Source organism: Suncus etruscus, chromosome 15 (genome assembly GCF_024139225.1).
Source record: "Suncus etruscus isolate mSunEtr1 chromosome 15, mSunEtr1.pri.cur, whole genome shotgun sequence".
In the NCBI taxonomy this organism is placed as follows: domain Eukaryota; kingdom Metazoa; phylum Chordata; class Mammalia; order Eulipotyphla; family Soricidae; genus Suncus; species Suncus etruscus.
In genome coordinates this window covers 11,998,957-12,020,017 of record NC_064862.1, presented here as the reverse complement: position 1 = coordinate 12,020,017, position 21,061 = coordinate 11,998,957, and the positions used below count along the sequence as shown (strand labels likewise).

The 21,061-nt window shown below is 37.9% G+C and overlaps 1 protein-coding gene across 2 annotated transcripts in view; it reads right to left on the bottom strand.

Annotated features, from left to right (window-relative positions):
• AIG1 (androgen induced 1) overlaps positions 1 to 21,061 on the bottom strand; it is a 299,456-nt gene that overhangs the window by 220,230 nt on the left and 58,165 nt on the right. For both annotated transcript variants that reach the window (XM_049789376.1, XM_049789375.1), the window contains exon 2: positions 18,008 to 18,160. In XM_049789376.1, coding sequence (XP_049645333.1) covers positions 18,008 to 18,160 — 153 coding nt within the window. The remainder of the gene's footprint in view (positions 1 to 18,007; positions 18,161 to 21,061) is intronic.

The window sequence follows — 21,061 nt, the reverse complement described above, 5'->3', positions numbered from 1 at the left end:
CCAGAGTTCCAAATGGTAATTTGATTGTTCCTAAAACTCATTAATAAGTTGTTAGTTTTTGGATATGGGGAATTCATTTTTGTGTGTAGGGCCATAGAATTTTCTACTTTCTATGCCAGGAAACCTCTTTTACCCTTTTTCACATGGCTGAGCATTTGTGCAAAGAGCTTTGCCAATGACTCTACTTCATTATTTCCTGTCACTGCTTCTGGTAGAAAATAGGCACATTTTGTGGCTCAACTACTTAATGTGTTTGATTCTTATCAGGACATTAAGTTTCAGAAAACAGGGGCTTGTTCTTTTCTACAACTGTTTTTCCACTTCCTAGCACATAACTAGTTTTGTGATCAAAATATTATGGATAAATGCATACAGGTCTCTTAAAAAAACTAGATTTACCAGATCCTATATCTCTCATAGAAAAACATGTAAGGTCTTTTCTTTAATTCCTTCAGTTTTCTTCTTCACTTGAAAGTTTTCTATGTTTTCCATGATTTGGGATCTTCTTATGGGCTGAAAAAATAAGGCCCATTTATGGTGGGGGCAAAGTTGTTCTTCTAATCTTTTCTTTCTCACCATTTTCTATTATCTCTTTCTTTACTTACTTTCATCTCCTATCATCCTAAAGTAATCTCACATGAAGATGAAGATGATAAAGGTGAAGGTAAAGAAATAATTGGAAGGAGGAAACAGCCACATTTCAAATATTATGCTTTGCGGGCTACAGAGATAATATAGCAAGTAAGGCACTTACCCTGCAAGTATTTCAATTCCCAGCATTCCCTATATTCCCCTGAGCACTGCTAAGATTGATCTCTGAGCCCAAAAGCATGAATAAGCCCTGAACACACAGGGTATGACCCCAAAGTCAACCAACCAACAAACCAAAGGCCATCAAGTATTAAATAATCTGAGTCAGAACAGGAGTAGACTTTGATGTAAGAAACAAGATCTGAGGGTGCTTTGGTTGAGCAAGCAGAACACAGAACATAGATAGCTGCAGGACACAATGTACACAATGATCCATGCAAGGCATAAGATCAAGAATGCATAGACAAGTATAAAAACTTTGATCTTGAATTGGGTTCATGTGTCAAAAATAATGGTGCTAAATGGAGAAATGGGTTAGCATGTCATTTCTGAAGGAAATAGAATGTGGGTAAGTCCAGGTAAATGAGAAAGCCTCCCTAGTAACAAGCCTGAATATACAGCTCAAGCTCACTTCATGAAGATAAGCATCCTGATATCAGGCAAGATTTTCAATCAAAATGAGTCTAGGAGAGAGAAAAGCCATTTCCCAGAGAAGGGTGGTGGTGGAAAATGGATGGAAATTCAAGCTGCTTAAACTCATATGCCTGACACTTCCAGTTCATCCTTTCACAAATAGTTGGCTCTGGAAGAACAGAAGAAGTTAAGGATAAGTAATCATAAGACAAGAAATAGAATGGAATGTATCCCTAGATATCCCCTACACCCACATGAGCGATAATGTGGAATATGAAGGAACAAAAATGAAAGTTGAACAATACTAGCCAGAAAAATACACCAGGAATAATTTATTATTCAGTAATACTCCAGTCAAGGACCAAAGAAGAAAAAATAAAGAGAGAGAGGATAGACTAAAGGAGAATGGGAAAACTGAATGGAGGAAACTTTAGAAATAAGTAAAATTCAGATAAAACCACATAAAACCAAAAGTCACATTATACTCAGTGGAAAGAAAAACTACTCTCGGTAAAAACAGTGAGGGTTTGGCTTCCATAGCACTTAGAGATATATTGAAAAATATTCCAACAGCAAAACACTGGGTGCTAAAGAAGTTACAACAAACATACTTTCAAAAGTACTACAGAGCACACAAGAAAGGGAGAGAAATTCCAAGGAGACAAAACAAAAACAAAACCAGAACCTCACACACAAAGAATAGGGAGGAGGGAACCCCACCCCAAAACAGCAGCAAACACAAAAACTGGAGTTTCTAAGGAAGCAAATGCCAGCACCAGTCAGTGCATGGAGAATTTTGAGAATGGAATCATGTGACCAAAATCCTGCTCCATCAACATGGGGGTGCAGCTATTGAACTTGAGGGGTCACACATTCATTGAAAAGGTAGGTTCAAGATGATTTATGTTCTATTCCTAATTGCTTAGAGAACTTAATTTTTATTTCTTTTTTTTTTTATTTAAACACCTTGATTACATACATGATTGTGTTTGGGTTTCAGTCATGTAAAGAACACCACCCATCACCAGTGCAACATTCCCATCACCAAATGTCCCAAGTCTCCCTCCTAATTTTTATTTCTTAATTGTTTCTATTCTTGTTTTTTTATCCAAAAGGCTTCAATTCCTTGACAAGAATATTTCTGCACTAAGGTCATCATTTTCCCTGCTCTGTAATCCTGAAAGCTTCATTGTGACAATTTAGCCAATTCTACCAAGTCAAGCAGAGACATCAGAATGAGCAGGCCAGAATTCGACTTAACTATTAAGATGAAGGCTGTTTTGATGAATTAGAGCCCACCAAAATGATTATGTTATAGATTATAACTTATAACATCTATTATAGTGGATAGAGTACTAAGTATATTATTAAGTTGCAGGCAGACTGAAGACCATATAAGTTCTTCCTTGAGGAAAAACAACTATAAAGAAAATTAAATATGGGTTTCTGGCTTATATTTCAGTCTAAAATAATTTACTATGAGTTTGTTAGATTATGCCTGGTTTTACCTAAAACAAAGATCATCCCTGGTTTCTTAGTATCTGTTTACAACTTGGTTTCACTCAAAGCAAATATTGTCTTATATATAAACTTGGGTGATACAGGATAGCCTGAACTTTCTGTCCTTACTTTGTCCTTACTGCTCCACTTGTGGATGGTCTCTGTACTCTAAAAATGATAGTTCTGGAAGGCAGCTGGCTCTACATATGAGGTAGAAAATTTGCAGACTATATCTATTTAATCCTCAACCTGGTTTGGTTTGGATTTTTTCAAGCATAACTCTGATTCAGGAATTGTATATATGGCACGTGGGGGTGATTTTACATGAGTTCACTTACTGAAAGAAGTACTATCTCAAAAAAAAATTGGCAAATCAGTGCATCTGAATATTTTAGTTCTGAGCTGCAAAGGTATCAGAGTTCTGTCTCAGTATATGGACAAGATGCATGTAGAAGGTACCTCACGAACTTTGACTAGCCAGAGAGATAGGGGAAAGAAGTTAAGGTTCTGTTTTATGTGTTTCATTTTAGCTTACATGAATATCAAACTAGAAAAATATTTAGCAATTTCATTACATAATTTAAAAGAAAGAACTTTGAGGGATATGATACAATTACTTATTTTCTGAGATTCTGTTTTGTTCTTGTTTCTGCACCACAGTTGGCTGTGCTCAAGGCTCTTCTGGCAGGGCTCAGATTTGGGAGATCAAACTGGAGTCAGCTGCAAGTGCCTTTGCCTTGTACTAACTCCCCAGCATTTGTTTTTTAATTATCCCATCAACATCTCAATGTCCCTTTTCTTTTCCTCTGCAAACAATTTATCCTGAAAAAAAATTATCCTTTACATTTAAAGCATGAATTTCTCTACCTGAGATTCCATTTACAAATCTAAGGGTGTTTATTTCCCAAATATGAGTAGTTGAACAAGAGTTCCACTAATGCCTATTGTAGCAGTTTATTTTAAGGTGCTATGGTAAGTGGTTGAGATTCTCAAACAGTGGCCACAGGTCCCTGGGACCACTCCCTGTGATATTTGCCTAACAGACCAGAGGGTCAATTATCCAAGATCTGTCAACCTAATAACTTTAAGGATCCAACCTCAGATCAAGCATCTGAAGTATGTACCTGGGACCTCTGCATTATTGTCCTGTTCCTCTGTGGGTTCCTTTTTATATTAAAAAATATAACAAATGTTTATTCTTGATTTTTATTCTATGTGGATCTATGCCACCATCTATATAAAGGAGAGGAGTCAGGCAAGCAAGCAGTGACCTTTGGAAGCAAAATAGCTCAAAAAGGCACACAGGCAGGATGCAGGCCAACCATCTGTCCTCCTGACAGGGTTTGAGGAATTGTTTTTTTCTTGGCCTTTACCTGAATTCCTTGTCATATGCTTAGGCTCCCTTGAGAACTGCTGACCCATTATGGATTTCTGTTTTGTTTTGCTTTGTGATTGAAGACCTTTTTCATCAATTAAGAGCCAAGAGGTTATACTATACTAATTACTTTGAAGATCATCTGTACAGGACAGTGCCAAGACTGGGAAGAAACATCTGTTTTGATGCTGATTTGCAGGAAGAGCCAAGAGAACAAAAAAAGATCTATTTCATGTGAATGAATTTTCCCCATCTAGTGCTCTCTTTTTCCTCCCTTACTACCCCTCATCTCTCCCCCCACCCGATTTTTCTAGCATAGACATTCTTCAATGAATCATCAATGAGCAGATCCCATGTAGCAGGGAGACCTTTCTTGAGGGAGGATGAAGCAACTAAGAACATCTGTCAAAATATCCAAGATGGCAGCAGCTGAGTCACTCCTTAGTGTCACATTCCCTCCATGGTCATCACAGTCTATAGGGACAAGTGAGTTCGCTTGTCCCTCTGATTAGCCTCTTGATTATATCTGATTTCCTCCCCAGTAAGTGGAATCATGTGCTAGCACTAAACACAGTCACTGGCACTAATAGTCGATAATTACGAACTGAATTTGCCAGAAGGTTGACTAAAGATTTCTCCCCAGGCTCTCAACTCCATTTGAAAGATGTGTGTAATTAAGATGATCCTCTATGCATTGTTCTAGATAATTTAGAAGACTTAGAGCCAAATAAGCTACACTATTTACATGGGCTCTTTGCTGAACAATCCTGCACACTAGGGGTATTTAATCACTTGGCTCTGATTTATAAGATCACAAAGCCTTGATAAAGAAAGATTTCAAAAAGGGGAAGACATAATATAAAACTCCCTCTTGATGAAGTAGAATACAGTGGTTTTCAGAGATACTTAATAAAATATTTCACTAGCTAGGCACAATTTGTTCATTAAAATAAGTGTGTTCATTTCTTACTAGCGGTCATTTTTATATATGACTGTATACTATATTACATATACTATATTGTATATATATGCTTTATTATGTGTACATATATATGAATGTATACTATATTATACTATGCTACTTTAGAAATTCAGAGATTATTTACTGTTAATCCTTAATTATTTTTCACATATAGTAATAATATAATGTAGCTGAATCAACTGACAGATCCTCATTTTTACATATTAAGCAATTATGTGGTTGTTTAAATTGATATTCAATAGTTGAAATAAGACAAGGTAGGTAATAAGGTAGGAAACATTTTAATTTCTTGCCTAAATTTTTACTTTGCAAACTTGCCTGCAAAACTGTATAAAATCACTAGCTCACCACAGAATGGAAATAATATCAATGGGAAACAATAGCACAAATGGACAATCTTCTGTTAAAGATCTTCAAAGAAACAGATACAGTGACTTTTTTTTTTAATTTGGTGCAACCCCCAGTGGCGTTAGAAGTTACTCCTGGCTCTGTACTCAGAAATCACTCCTGAAGTGCTTGAAAGATTATATGGGATGCTGGCAATCTAAACCAGGTTACCCGCATACAAGACAAATGCCCTACACACCATTATTACTATGAATTTGGCCCAACAGTGACTTTTGATCCAGATTTTGTAAAACTCTTTTAATTTGAAGCAATCTCCTAAATGAGACCTGGTGGTCAGCTCAGACCATATGTGTACAGCTGGAAGATCTGTCCAGTGAACCATCAAATGTGAAGTTGGTTGGGTTTGAAAACACTACAATAGTCAGATGGGCTTAGGATCAATACCATCTGTACTTTGGAATCAGTCTGGAGAATGACATTATCTAATGTTATTGGACATCTACTGGTCAAAGACTCCAAGTAAAAGACTTGTGACCAGTAAGGCTGTCCATAAAACTATAGAGTGAATGTATCCTCTATGAAGTGAATGATAAAAATTCCTACCTGAATGGGGCTATGAGGATTAAACACATTAAGCATTTTGTCAGTGTCTGTTTCATAGAAAGCATATTGTAGAAATTATTCCTTTAAATTTTTTTTTTTTGGCTTTGCTATAAATGTCTCAGAAAATGCAATTATAAAGGCTTAGCTATAGCTGGAACCAGAGAGAAAGGCAATAAAAGAAGTACATGTACTTCAGAATATATGGTATCTTCTTTTGAGCAATAAGGTAATTTGAGAAAGAAAATGTATAGGTGGTCTTTCTAAATACTCATAAAAAATGTTACTCTACCAATAAACCTGAAAGTTGTTTTGCTTTGTTGATTCAATGGTAATTTTGTTTTGGGATTATAAGAAAGTGAGGTTTGGTGCTTCTCTTTCCAATGTCAAAAAGTTATCAGACATAAAAAAGAATAAATAAAAGAAGTCCAAGTCATATCTGACAAAGGTCCAAGTCATATATGACAATACTAAACCTTTCCATGCTGAAACTACTTGCTTTTCAATATTGATATAAGATATAAAATAATTAGACTGCTTAATCCATTGTTTATTTGGCAATGCTGAGTATGCAGGTATTTCTCCTAATTCTCAGGCTCTATCAGTAAATCAGATACACAACTTCCCTAGCCTACATGGCAAACTCCTAGTCAGAGAAGACATATATAACCAAGTTCAAACAATAAACATATAATGTGCCACACAGTAGTGATACTAATGAAAACCAGATTAAGAATCCAGAATAACAGGAGTTTATTTTCTCTATTTTATATTAATTTACTATTAATTTGCAATACTTGATCTAGAGGTACCACTTAATTTCTCTACATATAAACAACATCCATCACCAAAGATTTCAATAGGACTCCTGTTGTAGTTCAGGGATTATGAATAAATAACTTATGTAGGTTATTCGGAGAAGCTTTAATGAGGGGTGAATATCTTAGCAGAGCTGAGTGAAGTGAATGACTTAGGTAGATATATAAGGGCATCTGATAATTGGTGCTCAAAGCATTCTTAATTTATATGCCCATAAAGTTATTAGTATTCCTTGAAAAAGAATTCAGCTATCAATCATTTCTGATAAATCATCAATTCCCTCCCATCCACTATAATCTTTTCTCTTATTACCTATATATGTTCCTTAAATATATATGTTACTGCATAACGTGCAATTTTTTGTTCATTTGTTGCTGAGAATGTCATAATTTATAGACAGTGAGACCTTGCAGGATAAGATCAATTCTTCAAAGTTCCTACTTCTTGGTTCCTGGCACTCAGTAATTGTAAACTCAAAGGTTCCATGTTCCCACAAATTATTGCCAACTTGGTAAGTATTTCAGTCCTTTAAATAATCTCATTACAAATGTGTGCGTATCACTGTGGTCACCTGCAATATAAATTTCATTAAGTGCTATTATTTTAGTGTTGAAATCTGTTTTACAAGTATTGAGAAAATGGACTGCTCTGAATTCACATAAACATTTACAAATTAAGCAAGTCAGATAGTGGAGAGAGAGTACAGCTGGTAGGGTACGTGCCTTGCACTCAGTCAACCTGGGTTTAATTCTCAGCACCACATATAGGTCTGCAGGTTCTGACAGGAGTGATCCCCGGGCACAGCCAAGAGTAAGCCCTGAGCACTATCATTAAAAAAAAAAAAAAAAGCCTTCATGGGGCCGGGCGGTGGCGCTAGAGGTAAGGTGTCTGCCTTGCTAGCGCTAGCCTAGGACGGACCTCGGTTCGATCCCCCGGTGTCCCATATGGTCCCCCAAGCCAGGAGCGACTTCTGAGCGCATAGCCAGGAGTAACCCCTGAGCGTCACTGGGTGTGGCCCAAAAACCAAAAAAAAAAAAAAAAAAAAAAAGCCTTCCCACACACACAAAAGGTCACCTATGCAGAGATTTTTGTTTTCATGGACAAGAGAAAAACATTAATATAAAGTGGTTAAAAACTATTTATCAAGCACTTCTGTCTAATCATATTAAGTCTTTTGAAAGATATATTTTAAAAAATATTGTAAGACCAATTATCTAAGGTATGTAGTTAAATCTTATGAGCATTTCTCCTAGAAATGGAAGTAAAGAAAAAGATTGATTCTATTTATTGATGCTAAATAAATCCTCATGTCTTTCTTAGGCAATCAAACTCATATTTCATCACAAGCATATAATAGCATTTATCAGAAATAAACTTGGTTTCACCTCAAAATATAACTTTCTGAATGCTACATTTCAAAGGTAAGAGAAAGGAAAAAGGCATTGTTAAAATAAAATTCAAAGGAATTAGGATTTAGACAGCTGTGTAAAAGCTAAATGAAGAGAGGATCAGAGTATATTAAGTATATCTTGACAATCAATCCAGATTTTGTAAAAGAGAGTAAACTACATTCTATTTAACTTTCTTCTAGGGTTAGAGAGCTCAAAGAGCTAGGGCAAAGGCTTAGCATACGGGAGCCCTGGGTTCAATTCACCCTGAGTCCCAATCTAGAAGTATCCCCTTACACTGTGAGGTGCAGTCCCAAAACAAAGCTAAACAAAATAAAGTGAACTATTAGGGTAAAATTGTCTCCTGTAATGCTTGGAAGATAATTCAAGTGGTAGAGCACATGTCTACTATGTGGAAGGCTCCAAGTTCAATCTCTGTTATCCCTCCCTGGTAGCCCCCAAACATTTCAGGGAGTGGCCCTTTGTTTTTGTTTTAACTTCACCTTAATGTCAAAACAGAATTTGGTTTTATATATAATAAATAGAATGCAATTGATTTCCTTTCTGTGTTGCATATACAGACATTAATCATTATTAATTAATTCTAATTAATGTATTGGTTCCTTTCAGTCAATCTCATAGATAAATATAAAAAATGAAAACTGTTTTTAAATTAGTGTATGGATCTAAATTTATTTGTGTTGTAAATTTTTTAAAGAATGGTTAAGAGTTGATTTGTATTTCAAAAATTACTTTTTTTTTTTTTTGTTTTTTCAGGCCACACCCATTTGATGCTCAGGGGTTACTCCTGGCTAAGCGCTCAGAAATTGCTCCTGGCTTGTGGGGATCATATGGGACAACGGGGATCAAACCATGGTCCTTCCTGGGTTAGCGCTTGCAAGGCAGACACCTTACCTCTAGCACCACCTTGCCGGCCCCCAAAAATTACTTTCAAGAATTATTTGATGCTTGCCTTGCAATCAGTCAATATGGGTTTGATCTCCACCAATCAGATGGTTTTCCAAGTACTGCCAGGAGTAATCACTGAGTGCAGAAGCCAAGAGTGACTCCTCAGCATTACCAGGTGTGTCCCAAAAACAAAAACAAAAATTACTTTTTTTAAAAAAGAAATCAATTCTTTTTCTTTGACTTTGAATTTCAGAGTCCAAATTCCATTGTTTGTGTTACCCAAGGGAACAAAAATATATACAAGTAAACACTGCATAACCAAACACAATACTCCTAAACTAAGTTGGCACATGTAAAAAGCCTTCACCATAATACTCCTAAACTAAGTTGGCACATGTAAAAAGCCTTCACCAAATCTTACAAGAATGTGATTATATTGGTGAAGAGATGTATTGGACACTGCCTGATTGAAATTCAATCATGAACTTGTATCTGTGTACCTCATGGCATTGATTCAATTTTAAAAAATTATCTTAAAAAAACAATGTGACTCTACACCAGAAATGATTACTTAACGAAGAGCTTTAAGACTGAGCTCAGTTAAGAAGGTTAAAATCCAGAAAAGCTTGTTCAGGCACACATTATCTTGCTCCTCTGAACCTTGATGTCCATTCTGAGTTAGAAGAGATCTAACCTCAAGCATTTTCTTGGATCTACTTTTTCCTGTTGAGAAAGAAACATCCCACTCTTCACCTCCCTCTTTATCTTTCACCCTGAAAAGGAGGTCTAGGTTAGTTTAGGAGCAGTTTAGTAGTTTATCCAGGGTAACCCCAATGACATCAGGCAAAATGATGTCTGAGGAAAGAAGCAAAATTGATTCAACTGTACAATATAAGCTGAGTAGTTCACCAAAAGAAAAAATGGATAGAATTTGGATCATTGTAAAATAGGTGGCTGTCATTCAATGGGCAATTTTGGATAGCATTTGGAAATACATTTAGGATTTCTGAGTAGCAAGTTCATACTCATCCTCTTCATCTTTTTTTTTGGGGGGGAGGGGAGTTTGAAAGCTTTAACCCACTGTATTAACCAGATGATCATCTGATGGCAGGAAAAATCAACCAGCTCGCAGAAGACAAGAGACATTCTTGGTTTGATTGCTCCTAATAAATGTCAGTGCTTCCAGACCGCATCATGTCAAAGAATTATTTGTAATGCTTCTTTAAAAGGGTAACAGAGTTCAGAAATAAGCTGCACATGGTAAGAAGAGCCTCCCCTGGGTTATCCCTGCGAAATGAGTTGCAAAGCACTGGGAGTGGTGGTGGTTTCCGGCCATTAGCGTTACTAATCAAGGCCAGCTTTGCATTTATGGGAATCTACACAGTTCAGGATGATACACAGTATTGCTCACACCAGCAGCCATGCCTGATGTCTTCAAGGTTGTACTGAAACCAAACTTTGCTCCAATTATGTTCAATTGGAATACTTCATTGTCTTCATTTCTCCTTGAGACAGTGTCCCTGAAGTAAACGCATTCAGTCCAAGGGTCACAAAAACATATTTAGTACTTCATGCCCACACAGAGCAATTACTGTCAACTCACAATTAACCTTGTTACTGGAGGAAACATTAGTGGAGAAAATAAAAATCCTAGATAACCTGCCCATCTCTTTCTTGCAGCTGAGTACTTGCAGCTGAGGTGAAAGAGTGGAAGGAAAGAGAGGTAATGGGAGCAGCAGGAAAAGCTTAGGGCTAAGAGGTCTCCAGAAAGATTTAGGGAGAGGAAATAGAATGAGGAACAATATGTCCTCTCGTTCAGCCCACCTCTTCGTTGACTTATATGAAGCCAAAATAATATAACTTTTTAGGAACTTCTGATTGACCAGCAAAAGACACAAGGCAGAGGGAAGCAGTCTGAATTGAAGTTGGTATTCACTGTGGATCTGAGCCAGAAAATCCATGGGTGGACTTTGTTTATTTTTGGGGCTTTGGTGGTCGCAGTGAATACTTCTGGCTGTGCTCACTGGTTGTGCCAGTGATCATATCTGGATTGGCTGCATACAAGACAAAAGCCTTAACCCTTGTACTATCACTCTAGTCTATAATTGTTCTTTAAATGGAGCTTGACATCTCCCTTCTTAGGAAGCACAAGTCAGGCTTAGGACTCTACAAGCAAAGAGATAGTGTTCAGGAGTTTTGCCTACTACTATTTTAATTGTGCCAACCAATCTGGTAGGAGTTATTTACTTAGTGACACATTAATTATCGACACACATGATAAGCACTCACTCTTAAACTAAGATTGCTAGACAGAACCACACATGAACTATGTGTTGGGTGTCAATGCTTTTCTCATCATTTTGTGATGAAACCTGGCCAGGAGCTATGGGAAGAATATAGGTGATACCTCCTCAAGTGAATCCTAGTATTACTGCTCCAGGAATGGTCCTCATTTTAATGAGGAAGATAGACTAAGTTATAAAAGAAGGCAAAAGAATTACAGAACCTACTGGACAGCTTGGGAGAATAGGAGATGTAGATGGGAAATATGAAAGCTTGAAGTCATAGCAAAGACATTGGAATGCTAATAAAGAAAGTTGCAGGATAACTGGAGGAAAGGTGTAAAAGCATACATTTTGGGAGGACAAATTATAAAGAGCCAACTGTGATCCTCTAAATAAAGCAACAGTGAACTTAATGGGGATTCAAAGTTAGTTATCAGATTTTTTTTCATTCAAAAAGCATTTCTGTATTTGAAGAATGAGAAAGCAGACAGAAATTAGGTATACAAGGTACTGAAAGAACTTAGCAAGAAAGTAACATCTAACTATCCAAAAATTGGGGAGAAGAAATGAACAAATATTTCCTCAAAGAAGAAATAAATATGGCCAAAAGGCACATGAATAAATGCTCTACAGCACTAATCATCAGGAAGATGCAAATCAAAACAACAAAGAGGTATCATCTCATGCCAAAGACACTGGCATACATCACAAAGAACAAGAACAACCAGTGCTGGTTTCAGATGAAGGAAGAAAGGGACTCTCATTCACTGCTGGTGAAAATGCCAGCTAGTACAGCCATTTTGGAAAATATTCTTCAAAAAGCTAAAAATTAAATTTTCATATGATCCAGCAAATACCACTTCTAAGGATATACCTGAGGAACCCCAAAACACCATATAGAAAAAGCTCTTTACATTCCTATACTTTGTCATAGCACTATTTACAAGCCAAAATCTAGGAAGAACCCAAGTGCCTGAGAACAGATGATTGGCTAAAGAAACTGTGGTACATTTACATAATAGAATACTATGCAGCTCTCAGTAAAAATGAAGTCATAAAATTTGCTTTTATATGGTTGAATATGGAGATCTTTATGTTGAGTGAAATAAGTCAGAAGGACAGGGATAAACAAAATAATCTCACTCATTTATGGGATGCAAAAAAATAAAAGGCAGTATGGTAATAATATCAAGAAACAATAGAGATGAGGATAAGGAAAACCAGTTCCTGGTAGCAAGTTTAGCACAAAGAACAGTGAGTGCAGTTAAAATAGAGAAGGGACCACTGGACAATAATAACTGCAAATAATCTCTCTGGACAAGAACTTGGTGCTGAAAGGGGATAAAGTGGCATACATGGTACCTCTTCATTAACAATAGTGCAACCCACAGCGTCATAAAGGAAAAAGAGAGGAAGACAGAGAGAAAGAGATAGGAGCAAAATGCCTGTTCCCAGAAACAGTTGGGGGGAGTGAGGGTAGATGATTGGGGAACCGAGGACATTGGTGGCAGGAAAAGTGTACTGTTAAAGGGCAGTATACATTCTAAGACTGAAACTCAAGTATGAACAATATTGTAACCTTGGTGATTTAAGATAGAAACAGGATTAAGAATTCAGGATTCTTAATATTACAGAGTATTATACAGGAAAATAATGAAAATGTACATGTTAACAATAAAACATCAGTAGTAATGAAAGAAAGTTTAAAAAATTAGTGAAGCTGCACCAGGAAAAACCCATACATAATAATCAAATAGTGATGTCATGACTTTTCATTAAAGTGATGGAGGCTAAATATATTTTTACTTCTCTTCTGTCTTTCAGATCAGTGAAAAAACAAACAAGATAGTGAATACAGCGGAGATATCAGATATAATTAAACAAGAACAAGAAAGCCAATAAAAAAAAAACCTTGTTGTATTTACAAACAACATGTTTAATTTAGAAAGAATTTATCTCATGTCTTTGAGCAGATTCCAAAAATTTCCGGCCAAAATATAATAAGTAATGTCCAATATTTTCAAGAATACATTTAATAAGCATGTTATGAGTGGCAAGATTCACAGTTTAAGTCAATGAAACACCATGTGACATCACATAACAAAAGGACCAGATAAGCAGAGCTAAAAGAAAGCAAGTTAGCACTGCATTATCATGTATTGTATTCTTATTGTATTTGTTATAGTGAAGAAAGAATTCCTGAGGCAATACTTCAACTATAAAAATTTCCAGGAAGTAACGGGTAAAAAAACAGCAACAACCAAAGAGCTATGTTCTTCCAGGTACTTTTTATTTTATGTAAAGTGTAAGTCTTTTACACACTAAGCCCATGGAAAAATTCTCTTAAATGACTATGGCAATAGAAGGTATTTGAATTTTCTATAGCAAATACAAAGATGAAATATTATCAAATTATATGTAAATAATTCACCTCTATTTAAGTTTATAGAATTTGAATGATTTTGGCTGTCCAAGCCTGAACCCAAGATCCCATACAGCATGGTTTTCTGCACCAGCATCAAGCTTCCAACAGAGGGGGCTCAGATGCCATCCTGGTTGCTCCAGGGTGGGTTCATATGATATCCTGAGGATTATGAAACAGCAACAATTGCTTTCAGGGCAGGTTTCCCTGCCTGACTACCTACACATGAGATAAAATCAGGAGAGGCTCCTAGGCACTTTAGTTTCGACATAGGAGATGTGCAAAATCCAAGATCTCTAATTGCCTGACTGCAGAACAATGATTGAGGAGAATTTTTCCTGGAACCATGAAGAAAGACCTTGAGTTTGGACTATTAGTATGCCTGGAGCTGTAGTTGCTCTTATGACAGAATGTTTCATGGGTAGGAACACCCTGTTTTTTAGGCCAAGGATATTTCCTCTCTAACTTTCCCAAATATTGCTGAGCCTATGCAAAACAAAACAAAACAAAACAAAACAAAAAACACTTGCCACCCTTTTTTCTAAATTTTATTTTTATCTTCTCAGTAGGGGCTCCTGCCTTTCTCATAGAACTTTGGGACATGAATAACTTTGTTTTACCTAATATGTCTGTATTTTTCTAAAAATTTGAGAAGAAAATAATGAGGATGGGGGCCAGGGGCCAAGTGGTTTCAGGTGCATTGATAGAGATAAAACATGGATAGAACCCAAGCCAAAGTCAACAATAGGATCAAGAGACACAAACTATAACAATCTGACCTTAAAATGGACCTGTTACACTGGCAGGCCTGGGGGCTAAGGGTGGAAAGATAGGTTGTACACTAAGAACTTTGATGGAAGGAGGTCAACACTGGTGGTAGGAATAGCCCTAATTCACTGTCACTGTAAGTCTAAAATCCAACTCCAAAGACTTATAATTCATTGTTGTTTCAAAAAAATTTTAAAAATGAATTTGAATTATTTGCCACGGGGCCAGAGAGATAGCATGGAGGTAAGGCGTTTTCATGCAGGAGGTCATCGGTTCAAATCCCGGCGCCCCATATGGTCCCCTGTGCCTGCCAGGAGCAATTTCTGAGCCTGGAGCCAGAAATAACCCCTGAGCACTGCCGGGTGTGACCCAAAAACCACAAAAAAAAAAAAAAAAGAATTATTTGCCAGATGGTATAAATCAAAACACCCATTTGGTTTTCCAGGGATAAGGATAAGAATAAGAATAATAATCATACTGGTACTTCCTTTGTGTTAGTGTTGAGAACTAAGTGCTGGAATGAAACTATAACTCGGTACATATAAAATGTGACTGAATGATAATTTTGGTACCTAATAATGAGTTTTAGAAGATGCATGTAGGTGTCTGACAAATATAGATATGGTAGGTATCAATATTATTCACCAGAACGATGAAAAAATTAAATGATGCTTCTTACAATTAATGTTGGGCTGGTAAATGTTTTAGTACAAGTCTCTGGCTCCATTCCTACTCCTAATCAACTAGTAATTGAAAATCCTTAATATGAATTAGACAACAGACTCTTTTCATAACTCAGAACTTCCAAGAATTCTCTTCTTCTCTGAGCTATAACCGGGTTAAAACTCTATAAAAAATCATGATTGTTCATGACAGTGAATAACTAGTAGACTATAAAAAGGGAGTTAAGCTGCGGGGAGGAAGGAGAGACACTAACTAAATACAATGAAAATCAATGAGGGCTCAATAATTCCAAACATTAAGCAGCATTTCCTTGAGTCAAGTTAGCTAATGACACTAAGGGCAGGGATATGAGCCTATGCTGATTTTCTTCCCCAAGTTAAAAAACATTAGCATGGCCACAGACTATATATTCCCACATTTCAAAGCTGAATTGGTACTGCTTAAAATACCATTGAAGAATAAATTGTGCCCCTTCCCTACAATTCATACACTGAAGTTCTAATTATTAATTTCATTGAATGTATGTAGGCATGAATAACACAACTAAGGTTAAAAGAATTCACTGACCTATCAAACCTAATTGGCCATTTACTTCACTTTTTTATTTTATTTTTTTTTTTTGGGCTTTATGGGCCACACCCAGTGACCTTCAAGGATTATTCCTGTTTCTGCACTCAGAAATCACTCCTGGCTTGGGGACCATATGGGACACCAGGGGATAGAACTGAGGTTTGTCCTAGGTTAGTGTGTGCAAGGCAAATGCCTTACAACTGTGCCACCGCTCAGACCCCTTACTTCACTTTTTTTCTTTATCTCTCTTTTTTAATTGGCATAACAATGAGTTGTAATTTTACAGAGGCATTAGGTGCACAACCATATGTATGTTCGCATCTGTTTGCTGCTCAAAGTCTAATTCTGGTCTCATTTGCCAATGATTTACCATCAACTTCTTCCCCCTTCTCAAAGGATACTATTTTTGTGGTGTCCTTATAAGAAGACTGGGGCATAAACAAATACAAGTGGAGTGTATGTCTTCATGGCAGACATGGCAGAAGGAGGCCATTTACAAGTTCAAAAGAAAGAACAGAGACATTAATCTGGCAGATGTCTTGATTTCTCTTCTCATACTAGAACCAAGAGAAAATAAATTTTCTCCTGTTCAAACCTGTGGCAGCCTTAGCAAATAAATATAAAGCCCTCCAAAAGGAGCTCTTTTTTTTTCTTAGAAGTTTGAAATAAGACATAATTTTTTCCCCTTAGGTTATCGGGACACACCCGGCGGTACTCAGGGTTATTCCTAGCTCTGCACTCAGAAATCGCTCCTGGCAGGCTCGGGGACCATATGGGATGACGAGATTCGAACCGCCGGGATTTGAACCACTGTTGGTCCTGGGTCAGCTGCTTGCAAGGCAAACACCCTTCTGCTGTGCTCTCTCTCTGACCCCAAGACATAAATTCTTCTCTTTCTCCTCTCTCTTCTTTCTCTATCCTCTCTCTCCTCTTCTCTCTCTCCTCTCTTTCATCTCTCTCCTCTCTCTCCCTACCTCTCTCTCCTCTCTCTCTCCCTCCCTCTCTCTCCTCTCTCTCTCCTCTATCTCCCTCCCCTCTCTCCCTACCTCTCTCCTCTCTCTCTCCCTCTCTCCCTACCTCTCTCTCCTCTCTCTCTCCCTACCTCTCTCTCCTCTCTCTCCCTCCCTCTCTCTCCTCTCTCTCCCTCCCTCTCTCCCTACCTCTCTCTCCTCTCTCTTCCTCCCTCTCTCTCCTCTCTCTCCCTCCCTCTCTCCCTACCTCTCTCTCCTCTCTCTCCCTCCCTCTCTCTTCTCTCTCCCTCCCTCTCTCCCCTCTCTCCCTCCCTCTCTCTCCTCTCTCTCCCTCCCTCTCTCCTCTCTCTCCCTCCCTCTCTCTCCTCTCTCTCCCTCCCTCTCTCCCTACCTCTCTCTCCTCTCTCTCCCTCCCTCTCTCTCCTTTCTCTCTCCCTCCCTCTCTCCCCTCTCTCCCTCCCTCTCTCTCCTTTCTCTCTCCCTCATTCTCCTCTCTCTCCCTCCCTCTCTCTCCTTTCTCTCTCCCTCATTCTCCTCTCTCTCCCTCCCTCTCTCTCCTCTCTTTCTCTCTCCTCTCTTCCTCCCTCCCTCCCTTCCTCTCACCCTCCTCTCTCCCTCCCTCTCCCTCCTCTCTCCCTCCTCTCTCCCTCCCTCTCTCTCCTCTCTCTCCCTCCTCTCTCCCTCTCTCTCCTCTCTCTCTTCTCTTTCCCTTCTCTCTCCCCTCTCTCCACCCCTCTCTCTCCACTCCCTCCCCTCTCTCTCCTCTCTCTTCTCTCTCCTCTCTCTTGTCTCTCCTCTCTCTCCCTTCTCTCTCCTCTCCCTCCCCTCTCTCCACCCCTCTCTCTCCTCTCCCTCCCCTCTCTCCTCTCTTCTCTCTCTCCTCTCTCCTCTCTCTCTCCTCTCTCCTCTCTCTCCTCTCTCCTCTCTCCTCTTTCTTCTCTCTCTCTCTCTCTCCCTCTCTCTCTCCCTCTCTCTCTCTCTCTCTCTCTCTCTCTCTCTCTCTCTCTCTCTCTGTCTTTGGGTCACACCCGGCAGCGCTCAGGGGTTACTCCTGGCTCTGCGCTCAGAAAAAGCTCGAGGGACCATATGGGATGCCGGGATTCGAACTACCGTCCTTCTGCATGAAAGGCAAATTCTTAAATGCATTCTGCATCATACTCACAATTCCAACAGGAAAGGCCAACACAGCTAACATCCAGTCCCGGAGAGAGATGAGTTTCCTTAGCTGCCTCTCTTGTTCTTGATTATCTCCTCTGGTCAGAAGACTAGAAAGATCAGACAGCACACAGATGCCAAAAAAGACAGCCTGGATAACCTGGAGTGAGAGAACAACTCATATTAGTCAAGAAGATCTAAAGAGTCCCAAACTATGCAACAAAAAAGACCTAGGTGGAGTGTGATGTATTTCCAACCTACTCTTAGAGGTGAGAAAAATTATCTTAGAAACATGACTTAACATTTTTATCTCAGGACCAATACAAAACATGAATTCCCAGATGTCTAAGCCGTACCAATAAAAAGTAGTATCAATTACCAAGAAATAAGTTAATTATTTTTAAATATTAGGTCTGTGATTCAGCTAAATTGATGAGCAGGATCCACTGCTTCAGAAATGCCCCAGACAGTCAAAGAAAAGAATCCGGATAGTCTGAATCATACTCTGAACAATGTAGTCTGAAAGTGAAGAAATCTTTCCTATACTTTTATCTCTCAGGTTGAAATTTTTTCTGTGAATGGATTTTATCAAGAGTTTCTAGTCTTTAAGTCCAAGAGACATGAAGTGAATGATGTGATCATGCCTGGAAAAATATTAATTTTCTGTTGTCATTTTAAGAAATAAAATATTTCCAAATTTTTGTGAACTTGATGCCCTTACCATTTTGCCAAAAGAATAAAAAACTACCAGAATATATTCCCAAATCAATTTCAAACCAAACCACTTACATCAGCTTATTTTACTTGAAGCATTACATTAAATTCTGAAACACTACAGCTCAACAATTTTTAAAATTTCTAAAGTGGGGACAAATGTATTGGTCTAGAACTGTAAGTGGAGGCAGGCAGCATATTTCAATACAAGTTGGTACATAATCAAATTACAAATAGGGCCGAAAACACATTCACTGGACTCAGACACATACCATTTAGCACCAAAATAAGATTTAGAGTAATTTAAACAAGATTTAAAGTGAAAAAGGAATCTTGAAGTTACAGGATCCCTCTATCCCTCTCTCTTTGTTTTTATGCCACACTTAGCAGTGCTGTAGAGCTTGTTTCCAGCAGAGCTCAAGGAACAAGCAATGAAGGGAATATGAGTTAGAACTCGGAGCTCCTGCTTCCTGTACATGCTCCAGCCTACTGATTTGTCTCCTAGGCCCCAGTTCATATTGTTAATCACTATGTTCACAACTTCATTAAAGCTGCATTGAAAAATAATCTTAATAATGGAGACTTCACCCTCAAGTTTAGTCAAGTAAAGAAAACTTTTGGTATTTCTACATATAATATAACAGGCTCCTTGGCATTCATAAAATTCTGCCATTATTAACCTTGGAGTAATATCCTATTCTTCCTTATAAACTGTTTCATATTTTAGCTTCAGTGATTTAATGTTTATTATTTTATTTCTACAACCAGGAAAAATAGAAACTACCACAGTTGATTATGGAACTATTGAAGTTTTAGCAAGAACTATGTTATGAGGACCTGATATCATTTCAGTGATATTTGGAAAAAATTTTCATAAGAAAATTTATGACTTTTTATGTTTGACCATCACTAGTAGTGTTTGAGAAATTATTTGGAGTGGTAATACTAAAATAAGTAATAATCTCAAAGACAATCTGATTGGCAAACTATTAATATCTATCTTACACAATACTTAACCATGAAATACAAATTTAGACAAAAGAAGGTAGTATTACTTACTACCCATCATATTCAAATTTTGCCAATACCAAGATTTACTGGCGTATTTGCCGGCGTATAAGATGACTGGTCATATAAGACGACCCCTAATTTTACAGTTAAAACATAGGTTTAGGCCTATATTCGCTGTATAAGACAGAAGGTTCCTGTACTGCAACTGTATGTACCACAGCGAGCCAATCACAACAAGCAAAGGTTCAAAGGGTAAACTGTCATAGACTTCCTCTCTGACTCTGGCCCATTTGAGCAGGCTTTTGACAGTGTAGATTGGGTCCAGAACATTGTCTAATTTGCATGCATCAAAAGCCTGCTTGGATTGGCCGAGTTAGAGAGGCGGTCCGAGTAGCCTTTCAGTGATTGGTGCAGGATCGAGTTGGAAAATTCGTTTCGTGGCAATATCCAGATGATTTTCGTTTAGCGGCGTATCAAGACGTTTTTCAGGATATACTCGGCGTATAAGATGACTCCCGATTTTTGGTTGACTTTTTTTTCGTTTCAAAAGTCGTATTAGATGCCGGCAAATAAGGTAGTTAATTTTTTTTGCCTGGCATGTCTTTTCTCTCTCTCTTTTTTTTAATCTTTATTTAAGCACCATGATTACAAGCATGATTTAGTTGGGTTTCAGTCATAAACAGAACACCCCCTTCACCAGTGCAACATTCCAACCACCAATGCCTCCCTTCATCCCCCACCCCTGCCTGTATTTGAGACAGGCATTCTACTTCTCTCACTCATTAACATTGTCATGCTAGATGTTAGTGTAGTTATTTCCCTAACTGCATTCACCACTCTTATGTAGTGAACTTTATATTGTGAGAATGTCCTCCCGGTCCTCATCTCTATTGTCTCTGGGCATTATTACAATAATGTCTTTCATTTTTTTTTTAAACCCCATAGATGAATGAGATTAATCTGTGTCTCTCTCTCCCTCTGACTTATTTCACTCAACATAATAGATTCCATGTACTTCATGTATAGGAAAATTTCACGACTTCATCTCACCTGATGGCTGCATAATATTCCATTGTGTATATGTACTTCGGTTTCTTTAGCCATTCATCTGTTGAAGGGCATCTTGGTTGTTTCCAGAGTCTGGTTATTGTAAATAGTGTTGCAATAAATATAGGTGTGAGGAAGGGATTTTTGAATTGTATTGTTGTGTTCCTAGGGTGTATCCCTAGGAGTGGTATAGCTGGATCATATGGGAGCTCAATTTCCAGTTTATTGAGTAATCTCCATATTGTTTTCCATAAAGGATGGACTAAAAGGCATTCATTCCCATCAGCAG